This window comes from Lolium rigidum, chromosome 6 (genome assembly GCF_022539505.1).
Source record: "Lolium rigidum isolate FL_2022 chromosome 6, APGP_CSIRO_Lrig_0.1, whole genome shotgun sequence".
NCBI classification, from domain to species: domain Eukaryota; kingdom Viridiplantae; phylum Streptophyta; class Magnoliopsida; order Poales; family Poaceae; genus Lolium; species Lolium rigidum.
In genome coordinates this window covers 116,273,368-116,287,466 of record NC_061513.1, presented here as the reverse complement: position 1 = coordinate 116,287,466, position 14,099 = coordinate 116,273,368, and the positions used below count along the sequence as shown (strand labels likewise).

The 14,099-nt window shown below is 42.6% G+C and overlaps 1 protein-coding gene across 1 annotated transcript; it reads right to left on the bottom strand.

The window, feature by feature from the left end:
- Positions 1-10,932: 10,932 nt before the first annotated feature.
- On the bottom strand, positions 10,933-11,614 carry LOC124663178 (pistil-specific extensin-like protein). Its single transcript, XM_047200905.1, has 2 exons — positions 11,347-11,614; positions 10,933-11,246 (listed from the first exon to the last, which is right to left on the bottom strand). Exons 1-2 carry the CDS (start codon positions 11,612-11,614, stop codon positions 10,933-10,935), a joined length of 582 nt encoding a protein of 193 aa, XP_047056861.1.
- Between the last annotated feature and the right edge of the window lie 2,485 nt (positions 11,615-14,099).

Below are 14,099 nucleotides of genomic sequence, written 5' to 3'. Positions count from 1 at the left end.
TTGCGGTTTTCATTGGCTTGGTTCAGCTTTCCCTCCATCTGGATGGCGGAGTCAACAAGGGCTTCGAGGTCAGCAAAAGGGATGTTGACCAACACCGTCTGCATCTCATCATGCAGTCCGTTCAGAAACCTCTCCTTCCTCTTCTCGGTGGTGTCAGTCTCATCCGGGGCGTACCTTGACAGAGTGAGGAATCTGTCGCGGTATTCTACCACGGTTAGACGGCCTTGCTTTAACTCGCGGAACTCATCCCGCATCTTCTTGATGAGACCCGGTGGCACATGATACTTGCTAAACTTGAGCTTGAAATCTGCCCAAGTCATTAGTTGCCCCGCATTCAATGCGCGAGCACTTGTCCACCAGGCACGTGCAGGTCCTGCCAGATAGTGGGTGGCAAACAGCACCTTTTCATTATCTTCCACTCCGGCAACCTCAAGATTGTTCTCCATTGTTTGGAGCCAATCGTCAGCATCAAGGGGTTCCTCTGTTTTGCTAAACACCGGTGGGTTGGTGTTCTGAAAGTTCTTCAGTTTGGAGCCCGGGTGGTCATGGTTCCCGTGGCCTTGGTTGTTCTGTGCCAGCTGTTGCAAAGCAGTGATATTGGCCTGCCTTTCAGCGCGTTCAGCCTCTTTGTCCTCCCTCATGAGCTGCAGCATCTGCATCAGCGCATCCTGATTTGCGTTGCGATTTGGGGGTGCCATCTGAACAGAGATATGGATCATGAGATGAGAGGGAAATTTCTATGGCTCATTTTGGGGGTAAAATCACATAATTTAAAACTTGATTCATAAGATAATAATATTACACACCACATAGTCATGAAGGTAGCATTTATTACAAGCTAGCAAACCGGAGGGTTTGAAGAACCCTTTCAACAATCTACGATACATGGGGCGGATACAAAGGACCGATACATCTCATACTACGCAAGTGCTCAGAGAGGGATGGAAGCTATCCATCGATGCGGAGCGGGAAGGTGGTGTCCATCCCGGCAGGCAGGTGCTGGTGGAAGTCCATGTCTTCCTCCTCCTCGTAGTCATTGTCGTTGCTGACATAGGAGTAGCCATCCCCTTGGATGTCTTCCCCCTCGCCTTCTCCTTCCAGGATCTGGAGCTGCTCCGCCTGAGTGGAGATGGTCTCCTTCAGGACGGAGATCTTGGTCTTGAGGCGGTGGATGGTGGAGTCCCTCTTCGCGACCAGCTGGCGGAGAGTTCTACGCTCCTTTGCGATGACCTTGATGGTCTCCGCATACTGGTTCAGCTGTTGCTGAGTGTGGTTGGCGGCGGCGCGGGAGTTATCCAGCGCAGACCGAGTCTCGAACAACATGTAGTCGAGATGATCCACATGGTGCCTCAGCACGGGGTGGTATGGCAGGCTGAGGGGCAGCCCAACAGAGGAGTGCCTTGCAAGGTGTGCAAAGCGTTCCCCTTCAATAGCCAGCGAGTTCTGCCCGCACAGACGAGCGAGAGCCTCCTGTAGAGCATGGGCGAGTCCATCCACCCAGGTGTTGTCTCGGAGAGAGAACTGAATCTGGCGGAACATGGGTGACTCCGGCTTCCCAGGAAGGTTAGCCATGATGAGCCACTGGAGCTGGCCATTGGCTTGGTCAGTGATCTGGCCTCCGTAAAACACGGGAGGCGAACGTCCGAGGAACTCTGTGAGGGCAAACAGATCCCTTTCAAAGATCAGATCCCCACCGTTCGCCAGGTCGTACACTTGGGTTTGGATGAAGGGCTCCGTCGGGATGATAGGCTCCATCTGTAGAGGGGGTGACAATCAAGTTAACAAGGTGCAAGTGTTCAAAATTTTAAGTAATAATAACATGAATTGGTTATTTTTGAAAAAGATCTCCAAGGTAAGGGTATGATTGTATTTTCATAACTATTTCATTAAAACTAAGTTTGCCGGACGTCCATTCTAACTAGGGTCTCCTAAGGTCAAACAATGGCTCTGATACCAACTTGTCAACACCCGGATTTTTAAGTCCGGATGCCCTATTACATCATACATCGCAATCCCAGGAAGATTGTTTTTGCGAGACATAATAGTAAGTAGTTCGAGTCATCATTTATTACAACACATAAGGTCTTACAACAAGGGATCACATGATCCAAGTATTACACAAATAGATTGTTCAAAATCATAAATAAGTAGCGGAAGCGTAGTAGTAGTGGACTATATATTCCACGAGCAACGCTTGACGTTAGAAGACGATCCTAGTTATCGTAGACATCCTGCTGTCCGTCATCCTGATACTGTTGCTCCTCTTCAAAGTCTGGCATTTGAATAGCCAGGGCAAAGCCATGAGTACTTTTAAAGTACTCACAAACTAATACTAAGGTAAAACGTATTAAATGTAGTAAGGGGTACTAAGCTCTAGGTTTATTTGCATAAAGCCAAGTTTTCATTTGATAAACATTTAGTAAACACCCATTATTTGCTAGACTAACTCAAGTGGGAACATTAGTGTCATTCCCACAATTCATTTGGGATTCAAGTCAATTCACCATTCACCTTCATCATTTCAAAATAAATTCTGATAACGGAAATATTATGGCCTTTCCAACCGTCCATAACCGCGGACACGGCTATTCGAATAGGTTTAACACTCGCGAGAGGTTGTACTCTTGTGCCACAACTTTTGATTACATCCGTCGAGGATAACCCCGAATCATCGTAACTCAGTACGCGGATCATCAACCATAACCTTTCACTTATATGTCCTAGTATAGGCACCTCTCCCCATGAGCTTGGCCCCTAGGTGAGAACCAACCGTTAACCCGGGAACCGCACGAGGCTTGGGTCGTACATTCACCTCATATTCACATCATTTCTCATATACGGAGGCAGCCTCGGCGTAACCCCTATGATGCTTGTTTAGAGGGAACCCATACTAAAATACACAAGTTTCTAGTTAAGCCCTACCCATAATCAGGTATTGTGGGGGTACTTGTATAATTGGAAACGTATCGCATTCAAGACCATATCAGTTTTATATCAAAAATCACCATCTTCTCTTGGTCATATTCACCTTCAAAGTCATTCAATGGAATGAACCATCATTCCAAGGTTTCAACTTCATTTCAAAGTCACATGTTCCCATCTAGAGTAGTCAAATTTTAATTGATTAGCGCTAGCAACTATATCATGAGGGGTGCTATCTAGCTTTGATTGTTTCTAAGATAACCTTTGATCTTGTTCTACTTTATACCAAATAAAACTCATAAATTCAAAATACCTTGAAATAAATAAGCAAAAGTAATTGCAAGGTAAAAACATGGGATAGGGAAAACATAAATTTAAAAGGGTGATGGTGCATTGCTCTTGTAGAGCTTGCATCATGGTGGTTAGCAAGATTATTAGCTTGCCTTGAGCTGAGTAGTGATCAAAGTTCTCCTCTTCTTCTTGGGAGTAGGCTTCCTCCTCTTGATACTCCTCGTTACTAGCGTCTATATACGAATACGAGGTATAAATACTAAACCAAGCTCACATACTATACTAGAAACACTTAAAAGATTTCACACATTAATCCTATTTTCAATCAAGCATGGCATGGTGGATTTATTGGATGAGTTTTGATTTAAGAGAGAAAATAATTTCCTCTCATTATTCTCATTTCTTACATTTGGTAGTAGGATCCTTAGAGACCTTAAATGCTTCTCATTATCTCTTATTTAAGATTTAATCTCTTCATATAATATTAAGGTATGAAATATAGGTTGACCCAAGTCAACATTCCATATCTATTATAGGTGAGTACAATTTAATTGAAGTGCTATACTTCACCAAGTTTTAATCCTATATTTAAATGAATTAAAATCTCTAAGTAATAATTATCAGGGTCTATTAGTCTAAGTCATTTCCCCTGGTTGTATTACTTAGGATCAAGATTTAAATGAGAGGATAGCTCTCATATTAATTATTGAATATAAATTCAAGTTGACAAAGCACTAGAAATGACTACATAGCTATTTTATTTCATATAGTCCATGATCATGCAAATAACATGTCTATATTATTGCATAATCAATTAGAGGACATCATTTGTGATTTATTGAAATTGGAATCAACTCAAAATCACATCATTTGTGATTTATTGAAATTGGAATCAACTCAAAATCAGTTATGGTTAAATTTTAAATTAAGTTTCAAGTTGCAAAAGTCCATGACTTGTTATTTTTAACATTTAAATTCTACTACGAATTTGGATATGAGACCAGTGGCATTGGTTAGATAATTTCATAGGCTTTCCAATGGTATAAAGTTTGGTAAATTTGGTTTGGCAGATTTCAAACTATTCAATTTTTACTAAACTATCTGCAGCACAATTCGAAATAAGTTCAAACCTAAATTCAAAGCGTGGGCTTGGGCGGGAAACCTTAACGGGCCGAAACGGTATTTAAAACTACTGCGCAGCCCAACAAGCCGCGGGTGCGAGTGGGCTGCCCTGACGAGGTGGGGGCCACCCGTCAGTGTGTTATCACGCAGCGAAACGGTATGATCGATTTAGGCCGTAGGATTAGAAGAGAGATCCACGGCTCACAGAGGCCGTCGTCTCCGGCGGGATTCCGACGAGCTCACGGCGTCAGTAGGGGGTCGGAGAGCCTACCAGGCCGTTGCCGGTGTCTGGCAGTAGGCGCGAGGAAGTGGTGGTCGTCGAGGAAGCTCCTGGTGCAGCGGTGGCGCTCGGGGAGGCTCCAGGCGTCGCAGAGCTTCTGCGAGCTCCGGCGGACTCGAGCTCGCGATTCGAGCTGCTCCGACGGCTACTGGTGAAATTGATCGGGGGGTGTTGCTCAGTGAAGGGAGGGGAGTGTTTGGTGTGAAGAAAGGAGGAGCCGATCACCCCTATTTATAGTGTCGATCGGTGGCCGTGAGGTGCTGCAAGGGAACGGCCATGGTGCGGCGCTTCTGGCGATCGAAAGGGCAAGCGAAGGATGGCAGCGTGTAGGCGTTGTCCTGGCGATGCTCTAGGTGTAGCGGGCGCAGCGATAGGGCTACGGAATCGCTCGAGCGCTTGCAGTGATCATGACAGTACCCGCGGTACTTCGCCGGCGAGGACGACGGTGACAAGGCTTCTGCGCGTGCTTGAGCATGTCTAGGTGGTAGAGGGCGTGAAGTAGTTGCTCGACGCAGTGGTAGGGATGCAGGAGGAGGACGGTCGCGCTCGAGTGCGCGACGTCTTGGCGCGTCCAGAGCGCGCTCACCGCGTTGGCCGGCATGCTCGGCATGGTTTTGGACGCGGGCGTTCGGGCAATGCCGTGCGTTGGCGATCGAGTGAGCGTGTACCGGCTTGATCCTTGTGCTTCAGAGATGCTCGCAGACACGAAGAAAAGTTGAGAGGGAGGCCAGAGAGAGGGATGCCCAAAGGTGGCCGGCATGGCCACGGCATGCATAGGCTAGGGTTTCTTTTCCCCCTTCTCTCACTTTAATCGACCAAGGAAGGTACTGAGATGATGCAGGGGCTGTAGGAGAGTATAATGATGGGGTTTAGGGAAGAAACCAGAGGATAATAGAGTGTGACTAAGTTCTGGAATCATGCCTGCCAAGTGTTCGATCATATGGCCGCATGAGATTTTTATTTGAATTTTGAAATTCTTTTTGGTGAATCTCCTTTATATAATTAAAGTGAAGTATTGGTGGTGGTGGCACTCAAATTGGAGGTGATTTGCAACATTTCAAATTTGAGGTGATCTTCACATTGATTTAAAGTCTTCTCTTGTCCAAATTCTACTGGTCAACCTGGTCAACTTTAACCATACTGGTCAACATGAAAGTTGTAGACCTTTACATGGTCTTGGATGACCTGGCTTTAGTTGACCTTGCTTAGTTTAAGAATTGAGAAATACAGAGGGGTAAAGTAGTGAAGAAAATATTTTTGGGCCATATGACCATTATCACATGTATGATGAAATCTTGATTTCTTTGGATTTGATTCTTGCTCCAAGGATGCATTTGTGTTAGTTTATCACTTTAAAGTATTTTAGAAGCAATGGGGCAAGCAATTGTGGCCTAGGTTGAAGAATTGCAAAATGGCATATTGTGTATGTAAGTGAAATATGGGTTTTTCCCATTTTCTTTATTTCTCCTCAATTTAGGGTTTGATCATCTTGGTTAGGGTTCACATAGTAATTGATAAACATACTAACACTCATCATGGCAATAGCACATAGGTAAAACACTCAAAGGCATAAACTATATGTGGCACTATATGCATGTAAAAAGTTTTTGTTTGTTGCAATTTTTGAATAATTGAAATTCTCTCTTGATTTTATTCTTGTTGAAACTTGGGATGTTACAATAACAACAACAACAACAACAACAAAATGTAATTATTTCAACCACTTAAACATGCTAGGATTTTTTTGCAATTTTTTGTGCATATAAAGGATGGAAAGTTGTAACTATAATTTACATATGAGCTCAATCGGATTTACACAAAGTATCAGAGATTTTTTCTAGTGAACAACATTATGCAGGAATATGTAACTCCGAGTATGTGTTTCAACCTTATCATCCAAAATGGGTAAAACTTGGTACACTACTCTAGGAAAATGTAAACTTAATATAAAAACCCTATTATGACAAGGAATAAATTTCATAAACTAAAGAGTCAAATAAACACATGGTTTTTTTACATACATACAAAAAAGAACATGAGGATAAAACTAAACCATGAGTTTGAAATTATATTACCTAAAATTATTTGAAAAAAGAGGGGGTGCATGGGCATCCCTAAGCTTGTGGTTTTTCTAGTTCTTGTCCTCTACTATGTTATCATCAAATCATGTTTCATATCACACAAAGAAATATTTTCATATCTATGATACTTTTAGTCCCTGCAAAATGATTAATTCTCCAAACAGATGATATAATTGTTTCAGCCAAGATGCAAACTCTAGTAGTTATTGTGAAACCATTTTATAAGGAGCATATATATACAAAGAAAAAATCTTTGTATAATTGTTTTTGTTATGGGAAACGTTTTAATGATATAGACTTTGAAATGGTTTCATTGGCATGAACAACACATGCTCAAGGTTGACCCAGCTTCTCCATTGCCCATCCTTCTCATTTACTTCCCCAAATTCATTTTTAGTTAAAATATTAGGCTAATTGTTAGATAACAATAGCTTGTCATTTTATAAGTTACAGGGATACAAAGGTGTGCTCAAACTGAATAGTATTTGTAAGCATATATATGGAGCACACCACAAAACACAAAACCATTAATTTTTAAGTCTAACTCCCTCCCTATGCATTGGTATTATATATATATATATATATATATATATATATATATATATATATATATGAATAAATAGCAGAAACGTTGTTGTATCTAATGCATAAAAGATGAGTATCTTGCATTTTATAGAAAAGGGAAAACATAAAGAGAACTCCAGAGCATCTTCAATTATCAATTTTTTGTTTTTAGTTTTATATGTTAGTTGTTGAAAGTAAACTAAAATGCAATGCGTACAAAAATAGAAGCTTAGCACTACGCTCCCCGCCAACCGGCGCTAGAAAAATACTTGATAATCCCCAAGAGTAGGAAATCACTGTAGCACAATTCAATAAGTATCTCAGTGTCGAACCCACGAGGAGATGAAGGTAAAACATATAATCTCTAAACCCATATAACCCACTTATATGGCCTTTCGTGCAATGCAATAAACTCGGAGGTCTAAGGTACGTATTACTTCTAACTAGAAAACGGTGTGCTGAAAGTAAAGACGAAAAGTAAACTAGTGCAGGTAAAATAAAAGCAAGTAAAAGTAACATCAAGTAAAGTGAAATCAAGTAACTCAAGGGAGTAACTGTTCTGAAAAATTGTTATTTCATTTGTTTGGTTGTCACAATTAGTGAAGCACAAATCCTGCATAGCCATACACATGAACTCTTTAAGGTATGTGCATCCACATCTCTCCTATCTACCTACACTTGGTGCTTTCAAACACCTCGTGACATGGGTAAACAAGGCATTAAGAACAAATAAAATGATGATAAAATACAAGCCTAACCATCACACAAGCTATAAAATAAATCATAATGTTTCTTCTAGAGAGGAGCCATAAATTAGTGCAGTCGTACCCGTGCAATTACACCTCTTGTGATTGATCCCAAGACCGTTTCGACGCAAGCAAGAGAGTTATTAAGACATAAAGTATAACCACCATTGTAAGTTTCAAGGTCCTCATAATTATACCCCCACTTCGTGCATATTTAAGACTTGGAACATGGTTCCTACCAGTAACCGTCCACTCCTCATCCTATCAACATGCAACAGTGACAATCTTATGATCCCCCAACATATGTGTGCACTCATAAATTAGTACATAAGACCATCATAGAAGATAAGATACATGTATGCAACCAACAACGAACTATTTCACGATTGGCATGAACAAATCACTACTCGAACATAGGCATAGAGATACAATAGATCATGAAAAAACAATAAATTGCATCACACATCATGTTTGCCAAGAGATTATAGTGGGGATATGAGAGGGATGTTGTTGTAGATGTTGATGATGACCATTCTAGAGGGGGGTGGAGCCTACCAGAGGTGATTCCGGCAGTGGTTCCCCCCTCCGATCTTCACTGACGGCGGCATGCGGACTCTCTGTTTGTGTCATCATGAAACCTTTTTATAGAAAGTTTTAGGTAAAGACGAACAGGATGGCGGTTGAATCATCGTCATCTAACACTCGAGTTGCAAATGATAGGGGGCGGCGCGGATAGGGTACTTGGCTGCGCCACAGGTCCTCTTTTGATGTCCCACTTCAACTCATTTTGTTTGTCTCGAAAATCCCGAAACATGTTGTCTGGCCTTCCCCTTTTTGATTCCTGTAGTTCCAGAAAAGTGAAAAATACTAACAAAAGGTGCTTTCTACCAGACAAAGTTAGAACCAAAAGAGAGAGTATTGTTTGGAAAATCCCCGAAATCATTATGAACAATGGTAATAAGTACTATATGATGCAAATATATTTAAATATATGTCAATAAACTAGAAAATTCATGTATGTATTTTACATGCAAGAAGGAAAAAAGCTTGGGCACCGAAAGTGCTATGAATTGCAAGGTGATGTTGGGAAGAAAATGCAGGTGCAGTAAGAAGAAACCAAAAAAGATGATCAACGTCTCAAGAAAAAGAGCTGATATTCTAGGTAAAAAGGGAAAAGAGAAGGGATGGAAGATGGTAGTGAGTAGAGTTAGTTGCCTAATAGCTGGTTTGGTTCGGTTCTGGTGTAACATATGGTGTCTGGTCTTTAGTTGCGTGTAATTTTTGTTGTTATTTTCAGTTTCATCTGTTAAGTTGCAGGGGAGTTTGTGAGCTGGAGAGTTATCCCAAGAAATCTCGAACCTGATGTTTTATTTGGCTTCATCCGGTTAATGAAATCGTGGGCCATGCCTCCTCATTCGAAAAATAAATCATTGAACAATCATGTCCAGACAAAGAGGGGGAGGATTGAGGAGGACTGAGGAGGACTGAAAGCTCCCTCGGAGTATGCTTGAAAATTGGTTTGCGAAGGGGAAAAGACAACTTGGTTTCAGGCATTGCTCTGTAAAATGGAAAATAAATATGACATGATATTGTTGCATATACATCAAAAATAGATAGTGGGCGTGCGCTCGTATTTACAATTTATAAAAGATTAGAACGGTGACTCTAATTACCGACGTACTCCCTCCATCTATAAATAAGTGGGCGTTTTTTTATAATGGGCGCTTTTGTTACTTTAAAAGCATTACACTCGACCTCCGTGTAACAAGATGTACTCAACCCTACCAATCCACAAAATACAACCATAAACAGTCTAGTCTTCTGCGAAAGAAACTACGAACAAGAAAAACTAGAACGAAGGAGGCTCAATCCGGTTATCACGCTGCCATCCATGCTGGAAAAAAAATCTTTCGTTGTATCGTTTAGCTTCAAAATTTATGAATAAGAGTACACATCTATGTTTTCAATGCACGTTAAAGTAGGAAAAATTACTTCTCTCTCATCACAAGGGAGTCAAGCCCAATAACATGCAGTTAGCTCACTGTTATTGGGCTTTATACGGAAATTACTTCTCTCATCACACACGAAAATTAATGGATTTTGCATTGGGAATATGTCTTCTTATTTTCTACATGCACTTGGCTTATTAGAGGTGAAAAATTGAAGAGAAAGATGGTGGGTGACATATTTCCAATACAAAATCCTGAATATGTTTTGGAAAACCCATACGTTCATTTTTTTTCCATTGAAAGAGACGCTCTTTTGCCGCGCCTGGCTTTAGTGTTTTAGGAAATTGAACTGGGTAATCTGGGGTGTTTGATGTTTCGAGGGCTTAGAAGTGCATGTGCATCCAACGTGACTGACGATCTCATGTGCATCTGACCATTGAAGTGCATCCTTTAGCGCTCTACCAAATGAATCAATTGGATGGAATTCATGCACTTGAAGCCTTTCGTCCCCCCAAAAAAGTGATGCACATGCACATGAGATCCTCGCAGTCACGTGTACTCACGTTCTAGAAGATCTGAGCATGAACTGAAGTGCGAATACGCAGGCTTACAGATCCACCGACGACTTCCATGGTTCCTACATCAGGCATAGTTTGAAATTTGATCCAGCTTATGTATTGTAATCGACCGCCGTAGATGTCAACAGCTCAGAAGAAAAGCATGCCGACAAAACAATGAAAATCATCAGAGACAAAAACAGACGATGCATAAACACACAACATTGCCTAAACACTGGCAAAACTGAACGAACGTACATTGGGTACAACTAACAAGTAACAACACGCACACAAAAAATGCATAAGCACACACTATTGCAAGTTTGCAACACACTGAGACATCCATCAAGAATGCATATAACTAGATGGTTACTCACTCGCTGCTAGCCGGATCGATACTTAGATGCGGCGCGCGTGTTGTCAGTTTGATGGACAGTTCCGAGGGGTAGATGGGCCGTAGAAGAGGACGCTGGTGGGGCAGTAGATACCCTGCAGCCCCACCGGCGGGGTGGTGATGGTCTCCTTGATGATGGAGAGCCCGACCCCCTTGTTCGGCGGGTAGACGGGCTTGTTGCAGAGCGGCGTCGGCGACGTGCCCAGAAACACCTTGCAGTTGCGCTGGTTGAAGTTGGCCATGTCGTAGAACATCACCAGGAAGTAGCCGTTCTCGTCGGAGACCGTCGCCGTCACGTTCACCACCTTCTTCCCGTAGCACACCAGCTGCAAGGTCGCGCCTGCGGGAGGGAGACGACCATGACGTCAGCTTGCAAGCATTGAGATTGATCCATCGATCACGAACTATATATAGCTAGGATGTGCGTGGGTGATGCAAACCTTGGAGGGGCGACGCGTCCATGTCACGGTTGTAGCGCGTGGATCTGCAAGTCTTGCAGTAGATCACTCCCTGCACGATCACGAACGGGTAGACCGGCGGCGGCGGCATCACGTACGACGGCGACGGCGCAATGTCCGTATCATTGGCCGGCGACGGGGGCATGGAGATGCCATTGGCCTGGGTGTCGGCCATCACATGGTGGGCGGGGAGTAGCAGCGCGACAAGGGCGAGAAGCGCGGCCACGACTACAGCTGCGTAGCTCCTCATCTTTGCTAAACTCTCTGGCTGATTTGCCTGTCAACAATGGTGTATTGATCCCTAATACTGTACTCACTGGTACTAGTGTGTCAGGTTCTAGCTGGACTATTACCTTGGTCAGAATGAACCGGGTGATCAGACTGTCTGGGCACCGGCTTATTTATAATCTGCGCAGCTCTTTTGCCCGGTTCCTAGTTGACCGGAGGAGCGGCGCGGCTAAATCAGATTCCATTCACAGTTAATGTCTTTGATGTCTTACGGGAGTGTGTCTCGATCGGAAATCAGAATTTTTGGGAGTGTGTCTCGAACTCTCGATCCCAAATGACGCAGCAGTAGTATCTGCTGCTTGTAATTTTTGCTGCAATGGTGCAGCAGTAGTAGCTCCAACGGTAACTAATTCTCTCTCTTTCTCCTCTTGGGATTGCTCGTTTGGGAAGTGTGTTGATGAGTTTTAAGATGTGGTTTCCGGTGCAGCGAAATCGATCCGTTCTTGAGAGTGCGCGCGCGCGGCTCCTTGGTTTGAGCGGAGAGCTTGAACTTCGTTTGACTTCACTTCACCATGATGACTGCAACAATGGTTGTGCCTTTCTTCTCGGGCAGCTTTGCGTCTCTGCCGGCCGATTGTTTAATCTCCGCAATAAATGCTCGCATCGCTAATGCAGATTAGAGTAACCAAGGGACGCCATAGACTGGAACTGGATCCCGGATCCACTGCATTACCATGGTTACTTGGTTAATCTAAGTGCCAAGTTGCTTCGTCAGATTCTGTTTTGGTGTGTCAGGTGCCAACTGCACTCGATCGTGGCGCTGACCGTTTGACAGATTTACAGTCCAACCTTCTTTCTGAGGTCGTACGGTCTATTTAGAAGAAACAACAAAAACATAATAGACGCATATATGCAGGCAAGACATAATGCATATGCACTCGCAAACCTTCTTTCTGAGGAAGGCAGGCTATGCTCGTGATGGACTTACTAAACATTTGTGATTCAGTTTTGATGGACTAACTAAACACTTCGATTTAAATTTCGAGCTCTCGCGGTTGAATGTACATGTAACACCTGGCCTAATAGTGGAGGAGGTCCATGTGGCCGCCGCATGGGGAGTTGTGTGTTGGTACTAGTTTGGCGTGGATAGTTTAGGGAGAGTTTGATCGGGAAACCACAGATGTTGTAGGAGCAACATGTAGTTTGGTTTTTGAAGAAAAAAAAAATCAAAAACGGTATTTTAAAGTTTCAAAAAATGTGTAGAGGTAATGCTTTGTATATGTGTGCATGCCACGCATGTGAGCAAGTCACCATGAAGCATAAACACCTAGTACTCATCGTGGAGGAATTAATGGATGACTTGACTATAGCCAAATGGTTCACATTAGAGACACTCCAAAAACACTAGCATCAACATTGTTCTCATGCAAAATGGGCACCCAATAGAATTATTAGGCCAAGATTTATGCCCTTATAACCAACCATTGCTCACTTACAAAAACAAGTGTATCAGGATATGTTAGCTATTGATATAGGAGATCGTACTTGCAACATAGAGATTTACTATTCTTACGGATCACCATCGCTTACCACATCTTAATGGTCAAAGATTACACATTGGTATTCACCACAAGGCCTTCACTGAACTCATGGGACTTTATTTCTATTCGGTACAAGAAGGGCACCAGAACGCAATGCAGTACACTTTGTCTCTCTGTCACGAAGTGGCCATGGTCGATGGTGTATCATCAAATAATTTAGCTTGGATGGGCACTATAGAAAAGGGTATAATGATGACTCACAAGAACATAAATTTTAATTGGGTTGAGATCCACTCTCTCTCATGAAAATGAACCATAAATTGAGTTACAAGATGTCGTTCTATCTTTCAAGAACCGTACGTGTGTGTGGGCCAAAACCCCTTTGATCATCAACACATATTCTAAGAGTTAAACAAATTGTGGTGGGAGCCCATTCGGGGGGTAGGACCACCTATTATTGCATCATGCTGAACCTTGACATGCCAAGATTCCTGATTTACTTCAAGCTCTTAAAGTGCCAAGCCATGGGAAATGGTTAGAATTTATTTCACGGAGTAGATTCTCAAATCTTATGGATATGATATTATCTTGGCGGTGGTGGACCTCTTATCAAAGTACAACTACTTCGCCCCCTAGGATGGCCCTTTACAACATTTTAGGTACAACAAGCTTACATCAACAACATTCCATCGTATCCATAGTCTGCCACATGTGATCGTGTTGGATCGTGATGGAAAGTTCACTAGTATTATCTTGAAGGATCCATTCGCTTCTCTAGTAAAACTTTACATATTAATTTGTCCTATCACCAACAATATGATGGAAAAAAGACAACACATTAACCTAAATGTTTGAGTCTTAACTTAAGTGTATTGTCCATTTGTGACCTCACAAATGGTATAAGGATTCCATTGGCGGAGCATTGGCACGACATCTTTCCATTAATTGTTAGGACATACTTCGTTT